This window comes from Notechis scutatus, chromosome 3 (genome assembly GCF_049901735.1).
Source record: "Notechis scutatus isolate UNSWTSFEM ecotype Mainland chromosome 3, rNotScu1.2, whole genome shotgun sequence".
NCBI classification, from domain to species: domain Eukaryota; kingdom Metazoa; phylum Chordata; class Lepidosauria; order Squamata; family Elapidae; genus Notechis; species Notechis scutatus.
The window spans coordinates 140,806,413-140,833,084 of NC_142011.1; the positions used below are offsets into that span (position 1 = coordinate 140,806,413).

At 40.6% G+C, this 26,672-nt stretch overlaps 1 protein-coding gene and 1 long non-coding RNA gene across 4 annotated transcripts in view; one reads left to right on the top strand and one right to left on the bottom strand.

The window, feature by feature from the left end:
- The window catches only part of LY86 (lymphocyte antigen 86), a 29,894-nt gene extending 27,678 nt beyond the window's left edge, over positions 1-2,216 (top strand). Inside the window, exons 4-5 of the mRNA XM_026676655.2 lie at positions 447-499; positions 1,897-2,216. Of these exons, the coding sequence (XP_026532440.1) occupies positions 447-499; positions 1,897-1,980 (137 nt within the window). The 3' untranslated portion in view covers positions 1,981-2,216. The remainder of the gene's footprint in view (positions 1-446; positions 500-1,896) is intronic.
- Positions 1-26,672, bottom strand: part of LOC148131414 (uncharacterized) — a 75,767-nt gene that overhangs the window by 42,407 nt on the left and 6,688 nt on the right. For 2 of the 3 annotated variants that reach the window (XR_015748803.1, XR_015748801.1), the window contains exons 1-2: positions 23,947-25,359; positions 10,993-11,084 (exon numbers count right to left, since the gene is read on the bottom strand). This is a non-coding gene — a long non-coding RNA (uncharacterized LOC148131414). Of the gene's footprint in view, positions 1-10,992; positions 11,085-23,946; positions 25,360-26,672 lie in introns of those variants that run through there. The other variant, XR_015748802.1, reaches the window with a different exon arrangement.

Sequence of the window (26,672 nt, forward strand, 5' to 3'; positions counted from 1 at the left end):
GTCTGACATGTGCAAAGAATTAAATATTTACTATTTTTTTTTAAGGATTGGAAATTTGGGTATAGTGGAGTCAGTTGGAAGTGGGCTATTGGCTGCAATTTGAAAAACCACTATAAATAGTAAAGGTTATTTGTTAATAAATAATATTATTAACCTTTGAACCATACACAGAGACAGGAACAGTATTGTTTTTTTAAAAAAAATCAGCAGCTCATTATTTCAGAGAGTTAAAGACAGCATGTGAAGTCTGTATTAGAACAGTAATGTTGCATCTAAATTAAATACTGAGCAAGGATCCGATTCTTGGTTTCTGTCCAAGAGAGTGTTTCTCTGTGTATGCATTTGGGGTGTTTTAATCATAGGGGTTATTCATGGCATTCATTGTATAAAATAGGTTTTGTCTCACCCAGTTTTCTTGCTCATTGCTGGAAATGTTTGTTTTGCAGAATATATTTACTACTCAGGGCCCGTCTCCCTGAACATGGAGAACATCCCACAGGTAAGTTTTTCCTAATTTTTTTCTAAATTTTATGAAGGAAAAACATTATTTGTCAAATATCTAATAGGGTGCAGTAATGCTACTTTTAGAAATGAATGTACTGGAGAAGTAAGACGTGTTAAAGAGGAATGTGGTTGTCGCAACATTATCTAGTAAAATGTCATGCATAAGGATCGTGTATTCTCCTATGACAGCCTGAGAGCAATTGATATCATTGCTTGACAACTGCGTAGGCTAGAGGTACATAGCCTGACTCTCAGGGTTATTTGAATACTCTAGAGATAACTGTTACTACATTGCATTGTAATTTCTAAAGTGGCAGACAAAGATAATTAAAAACAGCAGAGGAGAATCATTAACAATTTTAAGCTTTCATTAAGTTTCAGTGTAAATCAAAGCAAATAAAATCTTGTCCAAACAAACTGTGAAGTGTAGCTCCAACTGCAGCACTCACAGATAAATATAATTCCTGGCTTGAAAAAAAGGAAAACTGGTTGGAACTTTATATTAGAATATAGCCATAATGAGAACAGAAGCCAGACTAAAGGAAATTTTGGTTTGATCAGCAGAGTACTTCATAGGAGATCACCTGAAAGCGTACAGGCAAATAATTTAATTCTCTAATGCAATTGTGGAGAAGTGTTGTTGTTGAACAAATCCTAGAAGTGACAACTAGCATGCCAAGAAGTAAAGGAAGTTTTGTTCAGCAGCATTTAGGGGACTTCCTGTCCTGTCCTGCCCTAATAAGTGATGGCAGTTAACTCTGAAGTACAGGCAATGAAAAATAAAACTGGAAGAATTATGTTTGTAGAAAGCCCCTATTGCAGACTGGTGTTTGTTAGAAAATAAAGATATAAAACTATCGACTTTATTTAGGAAAGTATGATACAAGGAGGGAGTCAAAAATGCAGGAAGTGTCACCCTGCTAGTTGTCATTACATTTATTACTGCAATAGCCCCCCTTCCCCGTTATCCTGGTATTTTTAAAGGTTTATAAAGTGCAGAAAACCAGCAGATGCAAATGATGAATCTTCAGACAACAGGGTCCTCAGATCCCTTTGCTAAAGCAAATAACTTTAGGTCTTCCTTTTGCCTGTGACTGTATTGCTTGCAGCCTTCAAGGAATTATGCTGTAGCAGCGTGAGGAAAAGAGTACTTTCACCCAGTTAAAACGATCTCATCTTATTGGTCTTCCACAAGTCATTCAAAAGTTTTACTTTCCAGTTTATTTCAATGCCAATCTCATTTTCAGGAGTGCTTTTGACAATTTCCCATATACTGGGTTGTTTTGACTTATTCAAAGCAACAGCCACAGTAACATTCTGAAAGAGAAGTGGTGATCTCCACAGATTAATTAATTTCTTCAGAACATATTCCTTTCTTTCTTTTTCTTACAGGGAGAGTTTAACGTGACAGCTCAGCTCTTCAACGAAGACCGTCACACAATTATTTGTGCTAATTTTTATATCAGCAATGCCTGAGAAATTGCGGTTTGTTGCTTTCCAAGTTGGCATTGCCTAGACCAGTGCTTCCCAAACTTTTTCTTTCAATACCAAAACCATTTATTTAAAAAAAAAAAGAACTTTGAGGACCAGCTGGAAGTCCCTTCCTTCAGTACCATCGTAACATTGAACAGTCACTGAAGGAATGGACATAACTCAAGGACTAGCTGTATCATAAAAGCAGTATCATTAAATGAATTCATATTATTTCAACAGATTACCATTCACAATTTCATCAAGTTTTGTCTTAATGGGAATATTAGGGAGGTTTTTGAATGTATTTTAGTACACGTGACCATCTTTAAGTCAGTTTAAATATCCCTTTTGTGATGGGTAATGAGTTTGTATATTGTTACCCCCAAAAAGCCCACTTTTACCCAATTTTGGATGCAGGATAGCTCTTGACTTACAATCAGTCGCTGAGCAACCATTCAAAGATAGGACAGAGCCCTCCCAGAAAGTACTTACAACAACCCAGTTTCATTCCATCCTTCTCCCCAAGTCACATGATTGCATTCTGGACACTTGGCAACTGCATTTATGGTGGTTTACAGTCACATGACTGCAATTTATGAGGGGGTTTTGCCAGAAACCGGCATTTACTTCAGAAAAAATGCAAAAAAAAAAATGTCCATGGGCTAAAGCAGTTTCACGAAGCGACTGCCGTGTTCACCCAACAACTGTCACAAAAAAAGATTGTAAAATTGCCCGCAGTCACATAGCGATGTCCTTAACAACCAGCATAATTTACTACTGAATTCAACTTTACATAATTTGTAAGTTGAGGGCTACCTGTAATTTATCTAGCTTTGGCAAGAACTAGCCGAGACAGTTAAAATCAGCCTAAGCTTTAGAAGTTCAAGGAGAGCTTATTTCAATCTACCCATTATATAATATGTTGAAACTTTGGAAAAGGAGGCTGATTGAGTTCAGTTGCTTTTTTAAAAATTGGATGAACCTGATACATTCAAAACAATTCATCATTGTGCATCTAATTTTACTTTCTGTAAAACTCTGCTTCCTTTTACAAAACATTTTGTTAAAATCGAAGGTTGCATGTGTGTGCCTCTGTTAGGTTCAGTCACAAAAAATGAATTTCCCAGAGAAATTCCCTGTTCAAATTACTGTAACTCTCTTCCGGGAGGTTCATTTTCCTATTAACTCCCATTCCTATCCAAGCAAGACCGAATGCCCTTTTTTCAGTTCCTTCGTCAATCCAGCTCAAATTTAACATTTGGGATTTATGCAGGAACACCCAAGGGTGGGTCAAGAGTCAAGATGTGGCCACTACTGGGTGATTAAAACTTGGGTCTTTTTGACCACATCACCAGTGCAAACAACCTTGCTTGAAAATGAGTATCTTGGAAGAGTAAGAATGGCGGAGATCCAAGCACTACAGCACTGCAGCACTACATTGAAAATATCTTGCATTGAAAAACAAGGCTTGGATAAAGCAAGCTAATGAAGCTACAAATGGGCAACTGCTGCTATACCCAGCCAGCTGGATCAATAATCGAGCAATTTTGCCCTCACCCTCTTCCAGGAAAAAAAGACCAGTCCGTGTAGCAAGCTGGTCTCATCTGTGCCTGTATGGAAGGAATGCCATTTTGGAAATCCACTGTAGCGTTGGGCCTTCTATGAACATACTCCTCAGCCAAGAGATCAGCTTAGCCAAGATGGAGGGCTGCCATTTGCTCAGGAGACATGAGGGGAATTTACCTACTTAATTTTGTTCTGCTTTCGTTGTGAGGTTTCCTGGGCTGAACAAAGTAAGAAATCAACTCTGGTTGCTTCTACCCACAGAAGCTACAATTTAGTACCTTGCCACATGATTGAGTAAAAGGTTCTTTTCTGGAAAGGTTTGTATTCTGTCAAATCTCATGGATAAATAAGTCTATCAGCCGAAAATGAGCTCTCTGTCTTTGAGAAGTACATATACAGAGTTAAGCAACACACACACACACACACACACACACGTTTTCGTAGATTTTCACGGGTACAGGTATGCAGGTCTTGGTGTGTCCGGGTCTTTTCCCGTGTAAGATTGAGAGTATCTTGGCAACGTTTCGATGAGGTCCCACTCGCCATCTTCAGGCTGGTGCTTTCGGCTTCATGCTTGTGCGAGCAAAGCATGATCGGAGCTGCCGTATATATACTGGTGGGGAGGTTGGCTGTGTTGTCATTTCTTGATTGGTTGATGGAGTTGATGTTTGCAGATTGGCTGGCTTTTTCATAAGAACATGTGTGGCTGAGGTATTGGCTGTGTGTCTATCAGCCTCCTGTCAAGGCTTTGTCTTGACTACTAAGTCAATAAGCCTCTAGAAGAGAGCAATGAATTATATGCATGTATCTATGTAGTAACTGGGAGCTAAACTTCCCTTGAAGGAATTTTACTTTTGCAGCACATTAAAATAGTGAAGTAAAGCTAATGCTATACATAACTTACTAAACACCTGATCAGAAGTTTTCAAGCTGTATGTAACAAAGTGAGATGAAAAACAACACTCTGTCCCTTAATGAAACTTTACAACTCAAGTTCTTCAGTGATGGTTAAGAGTGGTATCTTCTCTCCTACTATTTGCTTAGTCCTTTCATAACCTATGATATTAAAACCCAAACATAACCTTCCTTTAATAAGTTGCACAACCATCACATTTTTACAATGGGCTAGAAAAAATCTTTCATGTATGCCTGAATGCAAAGCATGGATTTTTATGAGCTCTATGCTCTAAATTATAGTATTCATATCCACAATATAGTAGGGACTTAATGCTTGTAAAATCCATCCATTTCTTGTAATGTCTCTGTAACGATGAAGCATTTCATAGATCTCAAGCAGCATGGTGGCTTATTATAATCCAAATCTATCTTCTTAATACATTTTTGTCCTTAGGTTCTTTAAATCAGAAATAACAAAATCCAAGTCTATGAGCAGTCCACATGGTGCAAGAAAACATCTGAAAATACAACTATATTTTGCAACCCAAAATGTATGATCTCATCATGAAGACAACACATTGGGAGAACTACTGGACCCCTTACATGGGGCGGGTAGAAAATATAGAAGAAAAATAGTTCATTAATACTTGAGTTCACCAACTCAATTATTAATCCGGCTCTTTGTGCACGCCTAATTTTTTTTATTTTTTATTTTCATATAAAAATAGCTAAATAGAAATCTGGAATGTAGCAAAACAAACTACAGCATTTAGCATCATGGTTATTTTCTGTAATGGTTAGTTTACAGCCTAATAAGCTTTGTAAACATCTACCTGCAAGTTCCTTTTTTATCAGTAAAAGAATCTCTCATTGGTTCACAGAAAGCTGTTGGAACAAAACAAAGAAAGTTTCCACCTAGTTATATTGGTGAAATGAATTGATTCTAAATTAGAAATAGTTCAATTGCTGAAATTCTTGGTACTCTGTTCCCATAAATCTTGTTAAAGAAGATACTATGGGTATTGTGCTTGGAAGAATTGTTTTTTGGACAAATTGACTGTTCAATAACCTGACATTCCCAAGAATACCTCTGGGCCCAAAATAAGTTTGAAAAATCATTTCTCAAAAATAAGGCTATTGACAGCATAGAGCTTTGTCTGGAAGTGTTTAGTTCTATCCAACAGAAAATAGAAGTGGGTGATTGGAGTACAATATCTTGGGGTATGAAATATGAATTGAATAGTAGAAAAAAACAAGCCCATCAGTTCATCATTTGATAACTGCAAATTTTATAAAAGCATCATGGCAGCAATTCTACTAAGAGTCAAGCTTCACCATGGCAGCACACATAATATGCTCACAGAATATTTTCTAAAATATTCCCACTGGCCCCCAAAATTGCTTTCTTCTGGCCTCACCTATCGAAGCTCTTTAATATCAAAGATTTCTTGCTGTCAGAAAAATCTAGCAAAATGATATCCAAAAGACTCAGAACTGACTGAATAAACAAGAACCCACTATCCTCCACCAGGTGTTCCTTCAAGGGGTAATGTTAGGTAGCTTTAAATCTTGTCATTGCTTGGATGGGAAAATAGCTGGCCAACTCCCTGATTTCCAGTTTATTAAGAAGTTCTGTTATAGATCAATAACAGGTTAAAGAAGAAAAATCAGAGAGAAAGAATACACAGCAATGCCTATACTGAGTGGTGTAAACCAGGGGTCCCCAACCACCGGGCCGTGGACCGGTACCGGTCCGTGAATCACTTTGCACCGGGCCGCAAAGAAAATAAAAATAAAAAATAAAATAAAAATAGCGGCTTTCTTCGCCTTCGGTGAATGCTGCTGGGATCAGGGATCAAGGACACAAATGAAAGAAGGGGAGGGAGGAAGCAACCAAAGCCTGTCCTGCTCTCCGGCTCAGTGGCTTCGGTTTCCTCCCGCCTCATTCCTCTCTCAGTCGCTCTCTCGCTCCTCCACCAGCCCAGGAAGAAACTGCTTCAAAGAAGCCGGCAGGGTGGCTTTTCCTGTCGGCGCAGCTCCCCCGAAGCACCCGTTCACCCCCATCCTGCCACCAATCAATCCAGGTTCAATCCAGTGCTTTGTTCTGCCTGCCTGCCTGCCTTCGTTTCTGGTTGTTTCGGAGCAGCTTCGGCTGAGAATAATAACTATTCACCTCTTTTTCTCAGCCGAAGCTGCTCCGAAACAACCAGAAACGAAGGCAGGCAGGCAGGCAGGCAGAACGGAGTACTGGATTGAACCGGAGGGCGGCGGGTGGGGGTGAACGGGCGCTTCAGAGGAGCTGTGCCGACAGGAAAAGCCACCCTGCCGGCTTCTTTGAAGCAGTTTCTTCCTGGGCTAGTGGAGGAGCGAGAGAGCGACTGAGAGAGGAACGAGGCAGACACCTGAGGGATGAGGCTGAGGGAGGCAGGGCCGAGAGGCGGGGCTTCTCAGCCGTCCTGCAGGGACTTGTCCTGAGCTGCGGAGACAGCCGTGGGCCGCCACCACCCAGCGCTCAGTATTGAAGGTGCTCCTCAGCCCGGCGCAGTTCCTGAATCTGCAGCTGAAACCCTCCGTTTTAAATGTCCCAATAGAAGAGAATATCTGTCGCTCAGGGTTGCAATGAGGAGGCATTGGCGCTCTCTGAACTTGGTGGTTTGCTGGCAGACATTTTATTACCTGACTAGGTAACAACATCAGATGTTACCTAGTCAGGTAATGAAACGTCTGCAAGCAAACCACCAAACTCGGACTCCTCCCCTCCCCCCACCCCGGTCCTTGAAAAAGTGTTTCTGCGTGAAACTGGTCCCTGGTACAAAAAAGGTTGGGGACCACTGTTGTAAACTATGGAATCACAGAAGAATCCATATTGGCACAGTGCTTTTAAACCAGTTCAGAAATTACCTGAAGTTAGGAATGAGCAGCCAGATCACCAAATGCGATGAAACCAAATAACAGAATTGTGTTTTTTTTTAAAGAATGATGGCAAAAGATTTCAAACCACTCCCTAGGAATTGGAGGAAAGGGAATTAAAGTGACAATGTTGACTGTAATGTGATCCACATTGGGGAAAAATGCCTAATTTCACCTGGACACCAGCCATGGTGGCACAGTGGTTCGATTATGGTATCAGAGGCTAATTCTGCTGACTGCCAGGAGTTCAATTTTCACTGGCTCAAGGTTGACTCAGTCTTCCATCCTTCTGAGGTCAGTAAAACAAGGACCCAGATTGTTGGGGGCAATATGCTGGCTCTGTAAAATTGCTTAGAGAGGGATGTAAAGCACTGTGAAGCGGTACATAATTTTAAGTGCTATTGCCATTTTCAGTGAGATCAGATGCCTCTGTGTTGTCTCCCTAGGCCAGAGAAAATGTATGGAAGGGAGCCAAGCCAATAGTTCATGACCTTTTCTTGGGTTCCCAAAGACATCTTATTGGCCCCTGGGAAGGTTGCACAACAGATTGGAAATCTAATAAGTCTGTGAAAGAAAACAGGAATATAACATGGGAAAACTAACCTGGAAGCAGAAGCAGTTAAAATATCAGTAATTTGCCAATGAATATCAGCAACCTAAGTGGGGTTAAATGCAGTTTCCTCCTCCCAGTTCTCCCCTAAAAGCATTAAATCATATTATTTTAACAAATGTGGGTGTGTGAACCCACACTTGCCAAGGTGACATGTAGTTTCATCCTGATTTAGATCTCACTTAACAATGACTGTATCAGTCTAAAATAGACGTATAATAATATCAAACACAGCTAGGTCTTAGCAACTTAACAGATCTCAAAGGGAACAATATCCTTGAGTGACACATAGCTCTTGGCAGGAAGGGAAACACTTTTACAGGAAGGAGATCTATGATCAGATGACCTCTGGTTTCCTAAAAACATGGAATCTGGATCTGGAGAGGGTACTGAATGCTCAGGGATTTTGTTCAAAGCTTTCCTTGGCTCTGGGAGTTTTGGAGTTAACTTTTATCATCTTTGATGCCATTGTTAAAGGTACTACTGAATTTTAGAGTATTCTTTGAGACATCTCATTCTGTTCTTTTGTGATTTTTTTTAATAGGACAGTAGAAAACTTGAAGGTCATAACTGTCAGCTCTACAAAGTCAATATAGACCTGCCATATAGGTCAAGGCTTCAGTCTCTTTACAATAACAGCTATACTAACAGAATCCTGCTGGTTTGAATATCCTTCTTCCTTCCAACATTTAATCTTCATGAATGGGCTTGCCTGAGATGTTTTCTCGTGTTATTTTCAAGCCTACTTTATCTGACTGTTGCCTTAGTAGCAGCCCTTCCACCTGTCCTTCTAAGACATTCCAATATCTTCTATAATAATGGGTGAATAATATTTTCAATACCTTTCTGGGTGGAAATTCTAGGAGTTATGGTCTGAACACAAAACTAGGGAAATTTGATATGCATAGTACAATGAAAATTAAAAATTGGGGAAGGTTGGGTCTCCTTCAAATTCCCAATCGATTGGGCATTGACTCAATTCTATCAATAACCAACCAGATAACCTCTAGGAGGAATCCTATAGTATAACTATATGACTATAGACATACATATGAACACACTATAACTACAGAGAAATTTCCTAACGGTGAAAACAATCAACCTGTGGAACAGCTTCCCTTCGGAAGTTGTGGAGACTTTCAAGAAGAAAATGGACAGCTACTTGTCTGAAATGGTGTAGACTGTCTGCCCTGTTTGTGCAGGGAGTTGGACTAGATGACCTCCAAGGTCCTTCCCAACTCTGTTGTTCTATGTTCTAATATTCCATTTTTGAATAAACATTTCCCTCTGGAGGAATGATGCAAAGAAGGTAGAATCACTATAGTAGTGGTCACCACTTCTAAATTGGAAGAAATGAGAGACAAGAGTGGTGCAGTAATGGGAAGGGAGGGAACAAGGATAAAAATGCCTAGCAATAATTATGGATTTACTCCAGATTTGAGAGAATACCAAGCAATAGCAATGATGGGTAGCAGTGCTCCAAGGCAGCATCAAATGGAGAATGTGTACAATCTTTTTTTATTTCTCCTGAAATTATGGAGCATTGTGCAAAATTTAAAAAAATCTTAGATCTGGAGTTGTTCCAAAGGAAGGCAGAACAGTAAGTCTTGCCCTATTAATGACTAAGTGGTGTTATAATTTTGAGTTTGCAGTTAGAAGCCATTTTGAGCCATTTGTGAGCCAGTGGCATTCTATCAAGAATAAGGAGTTCCAATTTCAGGGTAGGGAATTGTCTTCAGAAAACATGGCTTGAAAGAGTGATCTGTGCTCTCATTGGATGAGATTCTTGGCTCATCCCACCATTCAACTCCTGAGATCCCATGATAGCAGCATGCTGACATGATTAGGTACAGCAGCCCAAATGCATCCATTAGAGTTAAGAGCAATTTATATTTATTTTATTTTTCTGAACAGAGTGAGTAATAGATAGCAGATGTAAGAGAAAAAAATGGATAGCGGAAGACTAAATTTAGAATATAAAAACTTTAATTTGCAATAACATGATGATAGAAAAGCCTAAATTACTTCTTTCTACATCTAAGAGCCTGGAATATGCTCTCCTTCTTAATGGAGAGAATATGAGTCAAGTTTTTATTTATTTATTCATTCTATTTATATAGACACCCATGTCATAAAAGTAACAGTAAAAAGCAAACCATGAAATAAACATTAAAAAACATTCTGCAATTAAAATATCCATCAGTGTTTACTATTAACAAATTAATAAAGAGGATTTGATATTGTAGCCACCTCGTACAGCAAAAGTTGGAGACAGAAAAGAAAGGAGAACTAAACTGAAGGGAACGATGAAAGTCTCAAGAATATCAATTGAGCCAATAGGAAGCATGGATACACAGAGGTTACACAGAGACAAGAACATTAAGTCTTTTTCAAAAAAAAAAAAAAAAGGATGTAGAAGTGCAAAGTTCCTCTGCTAAGTATCACTGTTGGTTGACTTAGTGGTCAATAGGTTAATAGAAAGCTGATGAGTGCAAAGTTGAATTTCAACATAGAGTAAGCAAAGACTTGAGAAAGAAGATTAGACATTCAGTTATTGGCCAACAACTAAGAAAAGACTAGCTGACAGTTCTCGGTGCTCAACTATTGTTACATTGGTGCAATGGAATGTAGGAATGACCTTGAGGATTAATGGTTAGAGGAAGAAACTTAGGAAAGACCTACCTTAACTGTCGGAATGGGACAACTCACCACAGCCAATTTACCATGGCCAACTTGCCACAGGACAACTCATCATGGCCAACTTGTTGTGGGACAATTCACCGTGGGATTCACTTAGTTCCTTTTATTTTTGTTGACCACCTTTTCATCAGAATTATTTTATCTCTTGTATCAAAGGAAATCATTCCTATGATTACTAGCTTCTGTAATGCTTTGATGAATAATGAAAAGAACTAATCCCATGTTGAATTATCCCGTGGCAAGCTGTCCTGTGGCAAGTTGGCCATGGCAAGTTGGCCTCAGCAAGTTGTCATAGACCCCCCTAATCTAGTTTTGTTTCCTGCCTGGTTTACCTGAGAGAGCTGACAAATGATTCTTTGCAGGCTCCTGGCTTCCAAAATTGTAAATGTGCTCGTTCTCAGATGGTTGCGATGCCCACGGAGTTCTGAAAATAGAGAACACAGCTCAATCTCAAGTTCAAAAGGGATGCAAAAGGACTGGGAGGGAGAAAGACTGGTTGTCTGAAAGAGCAGTAGCTCATTCTGTGAGGTGTCTAAGTCTGGGAAAAGAATTCAAGGAATTCTCAGGTGGTGATCAAAGACATTCATGCACAGCAGAGGGGGTATTCTACTGGTTCAGGCCGGTTCTGCTGAGCCAGTAGCGATGATGAGCAGTGGAGACCAAACCGGTTCTCTCTGCCATTCTGCTGTTGGGCCCACCCGCCACCTGGATTCCCATACTCACCTTTATCCTCTGCTTTTGAAGCGCAGTTGCTTTGTGCGGCACAGCAGAGTGCTGCGGAGCAGCTGCTGAAGCAACTGGGAGAGTGCAGGCTTGCAGGAGGTGAGTTGGGCCGCTTTGCGCCTGCGCAAACACCTCTGCACCTACGCAAAGTGTGTGCTTGGTGTGCGCACACATGCAAACTGTGTGCATGCGTGCAAAGCATGCCCACCAAGCCATGCCCACCGAACCGGTGGTAAAACTTTTTGAATCCCACCACTGATGCACAGGAAGAACCCTGGCCACTCCCTTCTCTTAGTATTCGAACTATAGCCTTCTGGAGGGCTGAAAACCTAGTTCAAACTTTAATTTTAAGTTTATATGAAATATTTATTGATTTACACACATGCGAGTAATAAATAGTATTTAAATTTTATATATATATATATATATATATATATATATATATATATATATATATATATATATATATATATATATAATTTAAAATCTGTTAAAAGCAGTCCCAAAGCAGAGAATGAGTAATTAAAAAGAGATTAAAATAAATTAACACATTTAATCTGTGCTCCAGCCTCCTGTAAAGCCTCACTTAAAATAGTTCATGTATTTAAAACTTGACAACTGCTGCCTACACTGCAAAGCTGTGCAATTGCTAGTACAGGCTATCAGTAAGAGGGATGACCTGGCATGCACACTGAACTTGAATTTATCTGGATGAACAATTGGGTTTTAAACTAGCATCACTTCTATTAAGAATGCCCTTTCATGTTTCTGTTTAACAACCCTCTAGCAAATATTGTACCCTTGAGAATGCTGCTCCACTAGCTGTTAGCTGATGTGTAAGGGAGAAATATCCCAATCTTAAACCACTGGGGGCTTTATATGTCATCAGAAGTGTTTTAAGGGTAGCCTGACAGCCGACAGGCAGCCAATGCAGTGTGTTCAGAACAATGATAATGCGTACACAGCATCTTGCTGCAGCATCTTCTACTGGCTGCATCTTTCAGAAATAGCCCCATTGACAAGGCACTGCAGTTACAATAATGCATGGATCACTGTTGTCAGGTTGTAGCTATAGCTATATGCAATTATATCCCATTTCAGGGAAAGTACAAAGCAGATGATTTCCTAATTCCCTTAGAAAAGAACTGCCTCTTCACAATGCCTCCTTCTTGTTAACATTCCATCTCAGCTGATCGACCCTCAGCTAGTCTTATTTGAGATTTCTAGAGCAACATTATGAATGGTCTTATTTTTAGAATATTTCTAGAATCACATTATGAATGAGGGGCAGTGGGCTGTCATCTATCACTGGTTGCTTCGTGCCTGGATTTCCACCATCTCTGTTCAAGCCATCTCGCAATATCAGGGAAATGCGCAGCGGGTGTCCAAATGGCGTCAGAGACGTGGACATGAACCAGTTTTCTATAAATAAATTATATTTACGGTAAATAAGACAGGCAAAGAAGAGAGTTGTCTGGTAAATCAACACTGCAGGAACAACATAGAGCACACCCAGCACCCAGAGGGAAAAAATGGAAAACAAGGAACCTCCCCTTTTCACTCACAGCAACCAATCACAGCTTATCTTATCTCATGCAGTGGCCAGCTCTCTTTAACCAATTAGCTATCACTGTGTGTTTTTATTCACTTTCCAACCCTTCACTGCTCCAGCTATTAAATTTTAAATACACTGCTCAAAAAAATAAAGGGAACACTTAAACAACACAATGTAACTCCAAGTCAATCACACTTCTGTGAAATCAAGCTGCCCACTTAGGTAGCAACACTGATTGACAATCAATTTCACGTGCTGTTGTGCAAATGGAATAGACAACAGGTGGAAAGCAGAGGCAGTTAGCAAGACATCCCCAATAAAGGAGTGGTTCTGCACGTGGTGACCACAGACCACTTCTCAGTTCCTATGCTTTCTGGCTGATGGTTGGGTCACTTTTGAATGCTGGCAGTGCTTTCACTCTAGTGGTAGCATGAGACGGAGTCTACAAGTGGCTCAGGTAGTGCAGCTCATCCAGGATGGCGCATCAATGTGAGCTGTAGCAAGAAGGTTTGCTGTGTCTGTCAACGTAGTGTCCAAAGCACGGAGACGCTACCAGGAGACAGGCCAGTACATCAGGAGATGTGGAGGAGGCCGGAGGAGGGCAACAACCCAGCATCGGGACCGCTACCTCCGCCTTTGTGCAAGGAGGGACAGGAGGAGCATGGCAGAGCCCTGCAAAATGATCTCCAGCAGGCCACAAATGTGCATGTGGCTGCTCAAATGGTCAGAAACAGACTCCATGAAGGTGGTATGAGGGCCCGACATCCACAGGTGGGGGTTGTGCTTACAGCCCAACACCATGCAGGACCTTTGGCATTTGCCAGAGAACACCAAGATTGGCAAATTTGCCACCAGTGCCCTGTCATCTGCTCTTCACAGATGAAAGCAGGTTCACACTGAGCACATGTGACAGATGTGACAGGGTCTGGAGATGCCGTGGAGAACGTTCTGCTGCCTGCAACATCCTCCAGCATGACCGGTTTGACAGTGGGTCAGTAATAGTGTAGGGTGGCATTTCTTTAGAGGGCCGCACAGCCCTCCATGTGCTCTCCAGAGGTAGCCTGACTGCCATTAGGTACCGAGATGAGATCCTCAGACCCCTTGTAAGACCATATGCTGGTGCGGTTGGCCCTGGGTTCCTCCTAATGCAAGACAATGCTAGACCTCATGTGGCTGGAGTGTATCAGCAGTTGCTGCAAGACGAAGGCATTGATGCTATGGACTGGCCCGCCCATTCCCCAGACCTGAATCCAATTGAGCACATCTGGGACATCATGTCTCGCTCCATCCATCAACGTCACATTGCACCACAGACTGTCCAGGAGTTTGGGGATGCTTTAGTCCAGGTGTGGGAGGAGATCCCTTAGGAGACCATCTGCCACCTCATCAGAAGCATGCCCAGGCATTGTAGGGAGGTCATACAGGCACATGGAGGCCACACACACTACTGAGCTTCATTTTGACTTGTTTTAAGGACATTGCATCAAAGTTGGATCAGCCTGTAGTATTTTTTTCCACTTTAATTTTGAGTGTAACTCCAAATCCAGACCTCCATGGGTTGCTAAATTTGATTTCCATTGATAATTTTTGTGTGATTTTGTTGTCAGCACATTCAACTATGTAATGAACAAAGTATTTAATAAAAATATTTCATTCATTCAGATCTAGGATGTCTTATTTTTGTGTTCCCTTTATTTTTTGAGCAGTGTCTGGATTGTTCATACAAGTCCTTTGAAAATCATCAGTGGCCTGTGTGATCTTGAATTTCCACAGCACCACAAAGGTTTCAACAGAATTGCTGGCCTTGAAAAAGAAGATTGTGATGTAACCTTAGAGGAAGAGAGACTGGAAAAAAACCCAAACACATTTACAAGTGAAACTCAAAAAATTAGAATATTGTGCAAAAGTTCATTTGTTTCAGTAATACAACTTAAAAGGTGAAACTAATATATGAGATAGACTCATTACATGCAAAGCAAGATAGTTCAAGCTGTGATTTGTCATAATTGTGATGATTATGGCTTACAGCTCATGAAAACCCCAAATCCACAATCTCAGAAAATTAGAATATTACATGCAATCAACAAAACAAGGATTGTACAGAGAACAATATCAGACCTCTGAAAAGTAGAAGCATGCATATGTACTCAGTACTTGGTTTGGGCCCCTTTTGCAGCAATTACTGCCTCAATGCGGCGTGGCATGGAAGCTATCAGCCTGTGGCACTGCTGAGGTGTTATGGAAGACCAGGATGCTTCAATAGCGGCTTTCAGCTCTTCTGCATTGTTTGGTCTCATGTCTCTCATCTTTCTCTTGGCAATGCCCCATAGATTCTCTATGGGATTCAGGTCAGGCGAGTTTGCTGGCCAATCAAGCACAGTAATCCCACAGTCATTGAACCAGGTTTTGGTGTTTTTGGCAGTGTGGGCAGGTGCCAAGTCCTGCTGGAAAATGAAGTCAGCATCCCCATAAAGCTCGTCTGCGGAAGGAAGCATGAAGTGCTCCAAAATCTCCTGGTAGATGGCTGCATTGACCCTGGATTTAATGAAGCACAGTGGACCAACACCAGCAGATGACATGGCTCCCCAAATCAACACAGACTGTGGAAACTTCACCCTGGACTTCAAGCATCTTGCAGTGTGTGCCTCTCCATTCTTCCTCCAGACTCTGGGTTCTTGGTTTCCAAATAAGATGCAAAAGTTGCTCTCATCAGAAAAGAGGACTTTGGACCACTGAGCAACAGACCAGTTCTGTTTTTCTTTAGCCCAGGTAAGATGCTTCTGACGTTGTTTGTTGTTCAGGAGCGGCTTGACAAGAGGAATACGACATTTGAAGCCCATGTCCAGGATCCGACTGTGTGTGGTGGCTCTTGATGCACTGACTCCAGCCTCAGTCCACTCTTTGTGAAAGTCCCCAACACTTTTGAATGGCCTTTTCCTGACAATCCTCTCCAGGCTGCGGTCATCCCTGCTGCTTGTGCACCTTTTTCTTCCACACTTTTCCCTTCCACATAACTTTCTATTAATTGCTTTGATACAGCACTTTGGGAACATCCAACTTCTTTTACAATTACCTTTTGAGGCTTTCCCTCCTTATGGAGGGTGTCAATGATGGTTTTCTGCACAACTGTCAGGTCAGCGGTCTTTCCAATGATTGTGATTCCTACTGAACCAGACTGAGAGACCATTTAAAGGCTCAGGAACCCTTTGCAGGTGTTATGGCTTAATTAGCTGATTAGAGTGGGACACTTTGAGCCTAGAATATTGAATCTTTTCACAATATTCTAATTTTCTGAGATTGTGGATTTGGGGTTTTCAGGAGCTGTAAGCCATAATCATCTCAATTATAACACATCACGGCTTGAACTATCTTCCTTTGCATGTAATGAGTCTATCTCATATATTAGTTTCACCTTTTAAGTTGCATTACTGAAATAAATGAACTTTTGCATGATATTCTAATTTTTCGAGTTTTACCTGTATAGCCACACTGACAAAATTGAAAGTCACTTCTTTATAACCTTTTATTTATTTCTATTTCTATTTTTTTCCTATTTCTTCATTGGTTTTCCTTATTTTTGTTGTTCTAATATTTTTATCTTGTTAAAATTTTCTTCAAAAAGGAAATCTTTTGGATTCCATTTCCAAAGCAAGCTATCTTCACCTCTACTGGCTTGTTTGAAGTTATTCTACTTCAAAAAAATCTACTTCCCTCGTTTCATACTCACTGTCCTCTTGCTCCTTGCCTAAAGTTACTCTCCTTCAAGCCTCACAGCAGGTGGCAGTGTTCACCTGCCAAAAATCACATGGACTTGAAGCAACCATCCATTTTTTTTAAATGCAAAAACAAGTCCTAAGTCAGGAAAGAGGCTATACATACAGTTAAGGGGTTGTTAAACTAAAAAAAATGGAATGAAATGAGAACCATTCAGAAATGTTACAGTGTGCATATTTTACACACACACACACTGAAGAGTTATATTTCTTAAAGTAAAAAATGCAAAATTAGAATCCAGCATAAATAAATTCTTAAATTGTAGCTTCTGAAACGCACAAGAGGTTCATTTTATTGCTAAAGCAAAGTAGGATTACCTGTTTAACTCCCAGCCAAGAGGAGGTGTAATATCCACAAGGGGTGGGGGTAGGGGTAAAAAAAAAAAAGGTGGCAACCATAATTGTTTAGGTATGTAAAAGGGGGAGGGGCCTTGATCACATGGTTTTGGCCACCATCTTGACCATTTTTAAAACTGTGCCAGCCTCTCACCAGCATCAATGAAACAAACAAGAGAAGGACAAGGAGGAACAGCAGAAGCAACTGTTTTCCTCTTTTTGCATATAACTGTGGTAGAAATATCGATTTATTTCAAGTGCCTTTAAGCTGCTTCACTCATAAGGTCCCTAGCAGCCTGCAGCAATATCTTCACACAATACAGATCACTTAAAACTAAATCAATAACATCTAAAAAAGAAAATCAATAGAATATCACAGACAAAAAAAATCCTCTGCATAATCACATTCCATACTTGTACTAATGGCATTACAATTTATCAACATGGCAACCATCCCAAATGCTCTCTAGAATAAGTAGGTTTTTGGCATCTTGGTAAATGTCAGGGAGAAGGCCCAGATTTTACATCTTGGGGAAGGATGCTTTGCAGAAAGGAAGCCCCTGAAGAAAAATTCAAGTCTCTTCCCTTCTTAGCAAGGACTTCCAGCAAAGATGTTTGGTAGTCTTGGGCAGCCAAATACTATTTATTTATTTGATTTGATTTGTCAACAAGATAATAGGTATAAGTATAAACATGAGTAAGAATACAGGAAATAGGTATGAATAAATGGGGACAATAGGACAGGGATGGGAGGCACGATGGTGCACTTATGCACGCCCCTTACAGACCTCTTAGGAATGGGGTGAGGTCAATAGTGGATAGTTTGAGGTTAAAGGAGTGGGGTTAGAGGATGTAACAACAGAGTCAGGTAGTGCATTCCAGGCATTGACCACTCTGTTGTTGAAGTCGTACTTTCTGCAATCAAGTTTGGAGCGGTTTACATTGAGTTTGTATCTGTTGTGTGCTCTTGTATTGTTGCGGTTAAAGCTGAAGTAGTCATTGACTGGTAGGACATGGTAGCAAATAACTTTGTATACTATGCTTAAGTCCAACTGTAAACCCGAAGCCACATAGAACTTGAAAGGCCATAGCTAGCACATAGCTAGCACTTGAATTGCACCTGGAAACCTATTGATTACCTGACTCTACCAGGTAATGCAGGTTAACCCATGGGCAGTCATTTTCTACAATTTGCGGATGATCTTTAACGGCAGTCCCGTCTATATATTACAGTAAGCCAAACACAGGTATTCCTCGACTTACAATCTTTTGGGATCTTCTGAGAAGGAAAATCAACGGGGAAGCTAGATTCATTTAACAACCAGGTTACTAACTTATAAAAGCAATTTTAACAATCTGATGAAGTTGATTTCTTAGTTTGGTGTATTTACCAAAGCTAGCACAGAACAATAAATCTAAGGAGACCCAACAGCAACTTACACAACATCAAGTTGCTTGAGCAGGGATACTACAAGCAAGCAGTCCTTTAAAGTGGGCCCTACAAATAACCTTACAAGGAGAACCTCACATCCTGCTATGTCTGGGACAATGCCTCTAAAGCCCTTCTGAGAGTCCCAAATCACAGCCACTTCCACATCACTATCCTGGAGTAATGGTTGGTTCCACACCTGAAACCCCAGAAGCCACATTTCCCAATCAGGTTTCGGTGATGCAAGCCACCAATAATGATTTAGCATGAAGCATGTAGGTAGGCAGAGGGAATAGCAATGGGTCAAAGACCCATAAAATGTGGTTCTCTATCTCCCATTGTTGGAAGGAGACAGGAAAGTTTTGGTTCTCTTCTGTTTGAAGGCTGCCATCATCCGCCTCAGCTTGGAAAGAGCTGCTAAATGCAAGCAGGGTAGTTCTAAGTGGTACCAAAAGGAATTGATACTTAAACATCGCTACTTATTCAATCTTTTCATATAAATACTCATAATATGGATGTTAGATCGGGTGGATCGGTCCCAATGAGAGACGCGAGACCAGTGTACTTCAAAGCTCTTATTTATTGTATAGTTCTGTTCAGGATCTTGGAGCCGCGGCAGCCCTTCATATAGGGACTGCTCACGGCTCGCCAGCCAATGACAGGGCATTGAATCTCCCGTGATCGGCTCGGCCAATCGTGGTTGATTCTTAGAAAACCAATCACGGCAGTTCTGTAGACCAATCAGGGAACGGCCTGTGTGGACCAATCAGATTTCACCTTTTGGAGTATGTTAATATAGAACAATGGAGATATTTCTTGGTTTTTTAATAACATCCTTTCTTAAGGTTATGATAAAAATTGGTGGAACCATCAGGGGCTAATTTAAAAAAAAAAAGTAAATAGTCATGGATATATTTAGTACTTGGCAATCTCAGGACTGTAGGCTACCCTGTGAAGTCAACAAGGCAGGACAGATGTGAGAGAAGGGAGGCCAAAATTTTCTGGGTTTATCATAGACATTGGAGGACAGACATCAGATAGGAAAAACTTGAGCTTACAACACCAACCTCTTGTGTTTGGACTTAGAAATATAAGAGATTTAAAACTTAAGAAAATTATATTGTATGTGCTTGTTAGAAATTTGTTTAAAATTCTTGTGATCTGTTTCTAGAGAGTATCTAGAACTTCCAGAATCTCAATTAAAGGGAAGCCCATTTTTACTAATATGAGTCAATGGTGTGGTCCAGAGGTAGTATTCAGCAGGTTCTGACCAGTTCTGGAGAACTGGCAAATACCACCTCTGACTGGCCCTGCCCCATCTATTCTCTGCTTCCCAAGTCCCAGGTGATTGGCTGGGTCTTCTTTTGTTGCCCTGCATAGGAGAACGGAGCTGGAAAATAGGTTAGTGGGGTGGGGAGGAAATGGGATTTTTCAGTACCCTTCCCCTGCCATGCCCACCAAGCCATGCCATGCCCACCAAGCCATACCCACAGAACTGGTAGTAAAAAAAAAATGAATCCCATCACTGGTGTGGTCAGTAAACCAAAATAAGAAACAAATTAACAGTAAACATTGGCCAAGCATCTAAAAGGCACATGCCCGAGAAATGGAGGGAGCATCCAAGATGATGTATATCTTAGCTGGATCCACCCTTCAAGCAAATAAAGTAGCCCAGATAGTCAAAGAAATATTTCTTTAGCTTAGCTACAAAAGCTTTTTAAAAAAACTGCTTAAACATAAACATTAGAAAGCAGAATCTTCAGAATAAATAAGCAGTTCGTTTAAATAAAATATCAAAAGCTTATGCAGAAAATTGTGCAAATATGCTCATAACTTTTTAAAATTAAATACTTTGATCATTGATCTTTATAAAGATCAATGATTAAAGTATTCAAATTAAAATTAAAGGGAATTAAATATCTTCCACATAAATCAGAGATCCAGTCTGGCTTTTTGTAACCATTTCAAGAGTTTGGAAATTAGAAGAGGGTAGTGATCCCTCATGGGTAGGGGGTTCTGGAGTGATTAATCACAGACTACATGTCGGAAACAATCCTTGGTCTTGCAAAAAAAAAAAGGTAGCAGCATAGCACAGAAGGGGGGGAGGCATATCCTATAAATCCTTGTCAGAAAATTCCAACACATAGGTTAATTCTGAATGTGATATTTAGTAATGTGCTTCAAAGGTCTTGGATCTCAGTTCAAGGAATCTTCAAGTTAGCTCTCACATGCGCTCTCCAATTTTCATCGTTTCTCAGATCCATGCTGTTCTTAATCAGAAAGAGAATTGTTCCCTGTAAGTGTTGTGGTTAGCCAGCAGCAGGTACGGACAAGCTGAGGAGAGCGAGGACTCAGATGAGGGGCCAGGACCATTAGGGAGTGGACTGCTGCCTTCAGAGATTGTGGGGGCTGGCAGCAGCGATGAGGAGGTTCCCGAGGAGCTTGTGCAAAGTGCGCGTGTGCGCAGGATTGCTTGCAGGAAAGAGCAGCTGCAACAGCACGGGCGACTCAGGAGTAAGGCTGCAAGGTAATGGCCCCTCTTTCAAGAAGATAAAAGCCAGCTGTGAAGCGAACATTCTTTGCAGGAAGCAAAGAAGTTTTGAAACTCAGCCTCGTGGACATTACAGTATTTTAAGTTGGTATTTGAAGACTCTTGTGTTGTGAAATATTTCTTATCTGTAATTCTTGGCAGTCTCATACAGTTTTGGCAAGTTTTATCAAAGTTAATTAGTTTGCAGCAGCCTTTTAATGGGGGATTCGTAAGACTCATTAAAAGGTTCCTGTTCCCTTTGATTATTGTTTGTCTTATTGGAAAAGGGTTTGGGTCAGAATAGTAAGGTGATTCTAATACAGGGAGTCCTCAACTTACAATCACAATTGAGCCCAAAATTTATGTTGCCAAGTGAGATGTTTCTTAAGTGAGTTTTGCCCCGTTTTACAACCTTTCTTGACACAATTGTTAAAGGAATCACTGCAGTTATTAAGTTAGTAACATGGTTGTTAAGTGAATCTGACTTCCCCATTGAGTTTGCTTGCCAGAAGCAGGTAATCACATGACCCTAGAACACTGCAACCATCATAAATATGAGCCTGTTGACAAGCATCTGAATGTTGACCAAGTGACCCCGAGGTTGTCACAACAGTCGTAAGTAGGAAAAACGGTCATAAGTCGCTTTTTTCATTGTAACCGTTCCTAAACAAACTGTTGTAAATCGAGGACTATCTGTACAGGTTTGGTTGGTGAGGAAATCTCTGAGGGAGACAAAGGCCTTGCACTGAGAAAGGTTGTGAATTTGCTTGAATAACTATATTCGTCAGACAAGGAGTCAGCGTCAAAGGGTACAGCTATACGGCAATGGCTCCATGGTTCTAGGCCCAGGATTGAGATGAGGCCCACTGGTTGCTAGATTAACTACATCATTATCTGGGCAAACTGGTCTTGCCACTTTGTTCTGAGATTGGAGCAACACCTTGGCTGGGAGATAAAATCGTTGGAGGGGGCAATAACCACCATTTCTTTGATCTTTGATCCCTAAATAAGTTATAAAGGAATGTAGAGATAACCTTGGAGATACTGAAGGAATGAGTGAACCATTAAGAGGGGATTTTGAGAAAAGACCGCGCAGTTCTGAGAAGGAAATTCAAAATACTTCCTTGCTTTTGTTTAGTAAAAAAAGATGGGACAGACGCAAGCTGGCAAAACTTTTCAAGATTTTGTTTCTCTACTTCACTGCAATGGGGATTATTCCCAAGATCCCTACCCTGCCTGTTTCCTGGAACGGCTGACACTAGGCAACCTCTCATAGCAATGGGAGTATTGATGAGAGAATGAACCTGAGCAAGTGACTGGGACTTGACAGGAATAGCTGATCTGCTGACACTTCATGATTTAAGCTTAACTCTTTGCCTCCCCCAGTGGTAAACTCTACAGATGCAGTTTGGCCAGATCAGTGTGTAGTAAGGAGCAACTCGAAGAATGAGGAAGGGAAATTAAGAGACCACAACCTCTTTAGCAGATGCCAGCTTGCCTGTGAGATGGTTCTCAAAACACAACAGAGAGGCATTCTTCCTGGGAATCACCTGTCCTATCAAGAAAGACTCCAGCCGTTCATGTCTACAGAAGCCAACGGCTACACCCTAAGCTTAATGCCACCATGTGGCCATGCAACCTGCTGAGCCTCAAAGAAACTGCAGGAGCTGAGACGTCAGCTTGCTTAAGTGGTAGTTCTATACAGCTGGGGAGTTAATTAAGATTATCTGGGCTGGGGTGAACTTGCACCATCAAGGAAGTAAATATAAAAACTTGGGTTTCCTAGACAGGTTATTGAAAACAACCTGACTGTGAAGCTTTCTTTCTTTCTTTCTTTTTTTTTGTAAATTTTATTTGAGTTTTCACAAAGAGAAAAAAAATACAAATAAAACATCTTTTTTTGAAAGCAGCATAATCCCGGGTTACATTTCTTCATACAGACACAAATTCAGGTTCATGCTCATTTTTATATTCTATTCCATATCTTATTACTATTTTACATTTTCTGCATAGCTTCTCCCCTCTTTTAATTTTCTCAATTTTATTTTAATTATCTCATCTCAATTCAAATTTATATTTTTTGTCCTGTTTCAATTATCTATTATCTTTTTTCATTAAACAAAATTTATCCTGTAGTTACTAATTGGAGTATGACGCCTTTATATCTTTTCCCTAAAGTTGTAACATTCAATATAATACATAACTTCCATTCGGATTCTGCTTGATACATTCTTAAAATACACACTGTATTCTTAAAAAAAGAAAAACAATATAAAAGTATATAATTAAAAAAACATTCCATTCCAATTCAATTATATCATTAATATTAATATTCATTAAAGTCTTAACATCTTTAACATTACTTTTCAATTAAATATCATACTTCTATGGGAACAATTATAAACTTTCCATAGTTAATCCCCCCCCCCTCTTCACTTATATTTTATAAAACATTAACTAATTAAAATGTTCCCGTCCCTTCCAAATTCAATTTTCTCATTTATTTTATTTCACTTATTTTATTCACAAACATTTCACTAAATTACACTATTTTATCCCTCATTTTAATCATACGTTGTTTCCAATTTTCTAAAGTTATTTCTATTACTAATATAACAATACAATCTTATGTACCTTTACAGAATCCCTTTTTCAGTTAGATTTTCACCCATTATCTCTAAATAGGTCCTGTTTCTCTATATCTTGCTCCGGTCCTTTGTAACTTCTTTTCCTTTCCTTCTTCCCTCTCTTCTTCTCTCTCCCCCTTTTACCCCCTTGTCTCTCTATCTCTATTTCTCTCTTCTGTGTTCCCCTTTTCTGTTGCTTTCCAGTATTATACTTATTTTTTGAATTATTTTTCTTTTCTTTGGTTGTTTTTTTAAGTCTTAAATTCTCCATTCTCTTTCCCCCATTTCCTTTTTCTTCCCCACATAGAATTACTTGTTCATTAAAGATGGCTTCTTCTTTGTCCCAGTCTTCTTGTTTTGCAGTCTTTTCTTGTTGTTTCTCATAGTTCCAAATCTCCATTTCTAAGAATTGAAAACGAAGCCAAAAGAACCCTTCCTTCTTGTGCATCTTCTTTGTACTTTTTAAGTTCCATTTTCAATTCATCCAGAAGTGGTGCCATTGTATAAATTTTTAAACAACCACCCGATTGATTTTAGTCATTCAAATATAATAACCAAAAATCAAAAAATCACCAAATAATCCAAATACACGCAAGCTGTTTCTTTTTTGCTCTTTTTTTTCACTTTCTCTTCCTGGGGTTACTATTTAGTTGCAAAGTTTCAGTTAAAATGTATCTTTTAGAAGTCTTGTTGAAGTTTTACTTTAGATTCTTTTTAATTCCAGGCAGTCTCCTCCCTCTTCCAGATCATGCCCTTATTCTTTTTCTCTCCCTTCCTGCTTATGAAAAAGAAAGTTTTTAATGTCCAGAAATCTTTATTATCCCTTTGGCATTTGGTTTTATTTTCAGCTTAATTGCCTATTGATGTCAAAGCGGATTTTTTCGATTTCTTATTTAAGTCTCTTAGTTGTCAGTATAGGGAAGGAGAGAGAAGAAGAAGAAAAAGCCAAACCTTTCCCTTTTCACTTTCCTTCGCTGCTTCCGACTCTTCTTTGGGAGCAATGTTATTTTTTGTAAGTTTAAATTCCAGGGTACCTTGGTTGTTGCTTTTACAATTTAACCCGGTCAGCCAAAACTTTCACTTCTTATCTTCCTCCTGCACGTTCTTTTCCGGTCGAGTTCTTCTTTGTGGTGGCCATTTCTGACCACCGCTGCTACCACCTTCGGGAAAGGGAGTAATGGCCAGCTGAGGAGGAGAGATGCGGCTCTCCTCGACCCTGCTGGCAGTCTCCCCCCTCTTCACCACCTCTATGGGGTGGCTTAGCCCCGAAACCAGCCGGCTCAGGGCGCTCCAGCGGCGAGCCCAAACAGAAACCGCGCACGATCACAGATTTCTGTCTGTCGCCAAAGCCCTTCAAACCAGAAGTCCCCTGACTGTGAAGCTTTCTCTTTCCCATCTCAAAGAACCAGACTGTGACTCACTGTGATATCTCTTCCTTATGGTCCTCATCAAGAGTGGGATTCAAAATTTTTAACAACCATTTCTGTGGGCGTGGCTTAGTTGGTGGACATGGCCAACTCAATATCACTCACATTGAGGCACGCATCTCCTCGCCTGGCCTCTCATGACTGTGGGGATGCTGCATTGCAAGTGTGAAAAATGGTCATAGGTCACTTTTTTTCAGTGCCATTGTAACTTTGAATAGTCACTCCACTCAAGCAAAGTACCAGCAAAGGAGGGGAAAACAACTCCAGAGAAGTTCCTGAGACAGGAAGTCTAATCCTGCCAAGAATGTAATAAAGGTTAACGGAGAGGGAGTTTCTGTAAGCAACACCAGAATGTTTCCTTCCTGCCTTCCTTACAGGATTAGGCCAGTAATTTCTTCTAACAACTGGTTCTCCAAACTGCTTAGAATGTTAACAACCGGTTCTAGCGAATAGGTGCTAATTGGTAGAATCCCACCCCTGGTCCTCATAGGTATGAACTGGCTTTGTGATTTGGAATGACTTGGTTTCATCATCTGCATATCATTCTTGTGGAAATTGTGGGGCTTCTCCATCAAAACCCGCAATCCCAGTCAGACTTCCCCTTTAGGGCATCTTCGGGTCTGACCCTTTTTATGCTCACATTCTTGCAGGAACGTACAGTGTGCTGTTCCAGGAGCTCACCTTTTCGCCGGTGGCATCCAGACAAACATCGTGGCAGAGGGGGCAAAGGAGAGCAATCTCTTTAGGAATAATATCCTTATCCTGAAGAATGGGAGTAGAACAAAGGTCCCCTGTGGCCTTCAAACTCCATGATTCTGCAATGGAGTCTGCAAAATCATGGCCTCGGGTGGCTACAGAAGGTGACCTAAGAAAGCCTTTGTGGGACAGCTTGTGGCATACCAGGACATGCCTGAGATATGCCAGGTCCTGCAAAGTTTTGTCCCTTTTTTGGAGGGAGTGGGATTTGTTCGTATTAAGTAAAAGAGGGGGGCTTAATCTACCAGAGACTTCCTGCATTCATTGAAGACTTCTTTTTAAGTACATCTTACCACCAGAGAGAGTCCAATTCCAGTTTAAAACAGTCATCTACCAGAGAAACAGCGAGCCTGCTATTTGGGAACTGAGCCTGAGCGCAAAGAGTCCAGGAAAAAACCTCAGCCAGCCATGGCACAAATAACTATTTCACACAGCCCCAGCCTTTCCCTCCTTGAAAGAACTGCTGAGGGATTTGTTCCTTCAGGTAGCCTGAATTGCTGGCTTCTGCTGGTAAAATAAGCACCTTCCAGTCCTAATTATAGGCTTTACAGGCACATGATTTAGAGTGCTCTTGCCTTTGTTTGCAGTATTGGCCGGGCTTGCAAAACAGCAAGTAACACAATCCGGCTAGAGGACCAGAATGTATGCAAGAGTAATCAAAAAAAAAAAAAAACACCCCACAAAAAACAGTTTCTCTGGGAACTCAGGCAGCAGTAGCCAATGGGGTTGTTCCACATCCTCCCCTTCCCATTTTGCCCAGCCACAGAGCACACGGTGGAAAGAAACTCTTGGCTTAACCCCTGCACCGTCTCTGCATTCAGCTTATGGCTGCCATTGTTTCCTTGGCAAGACATTC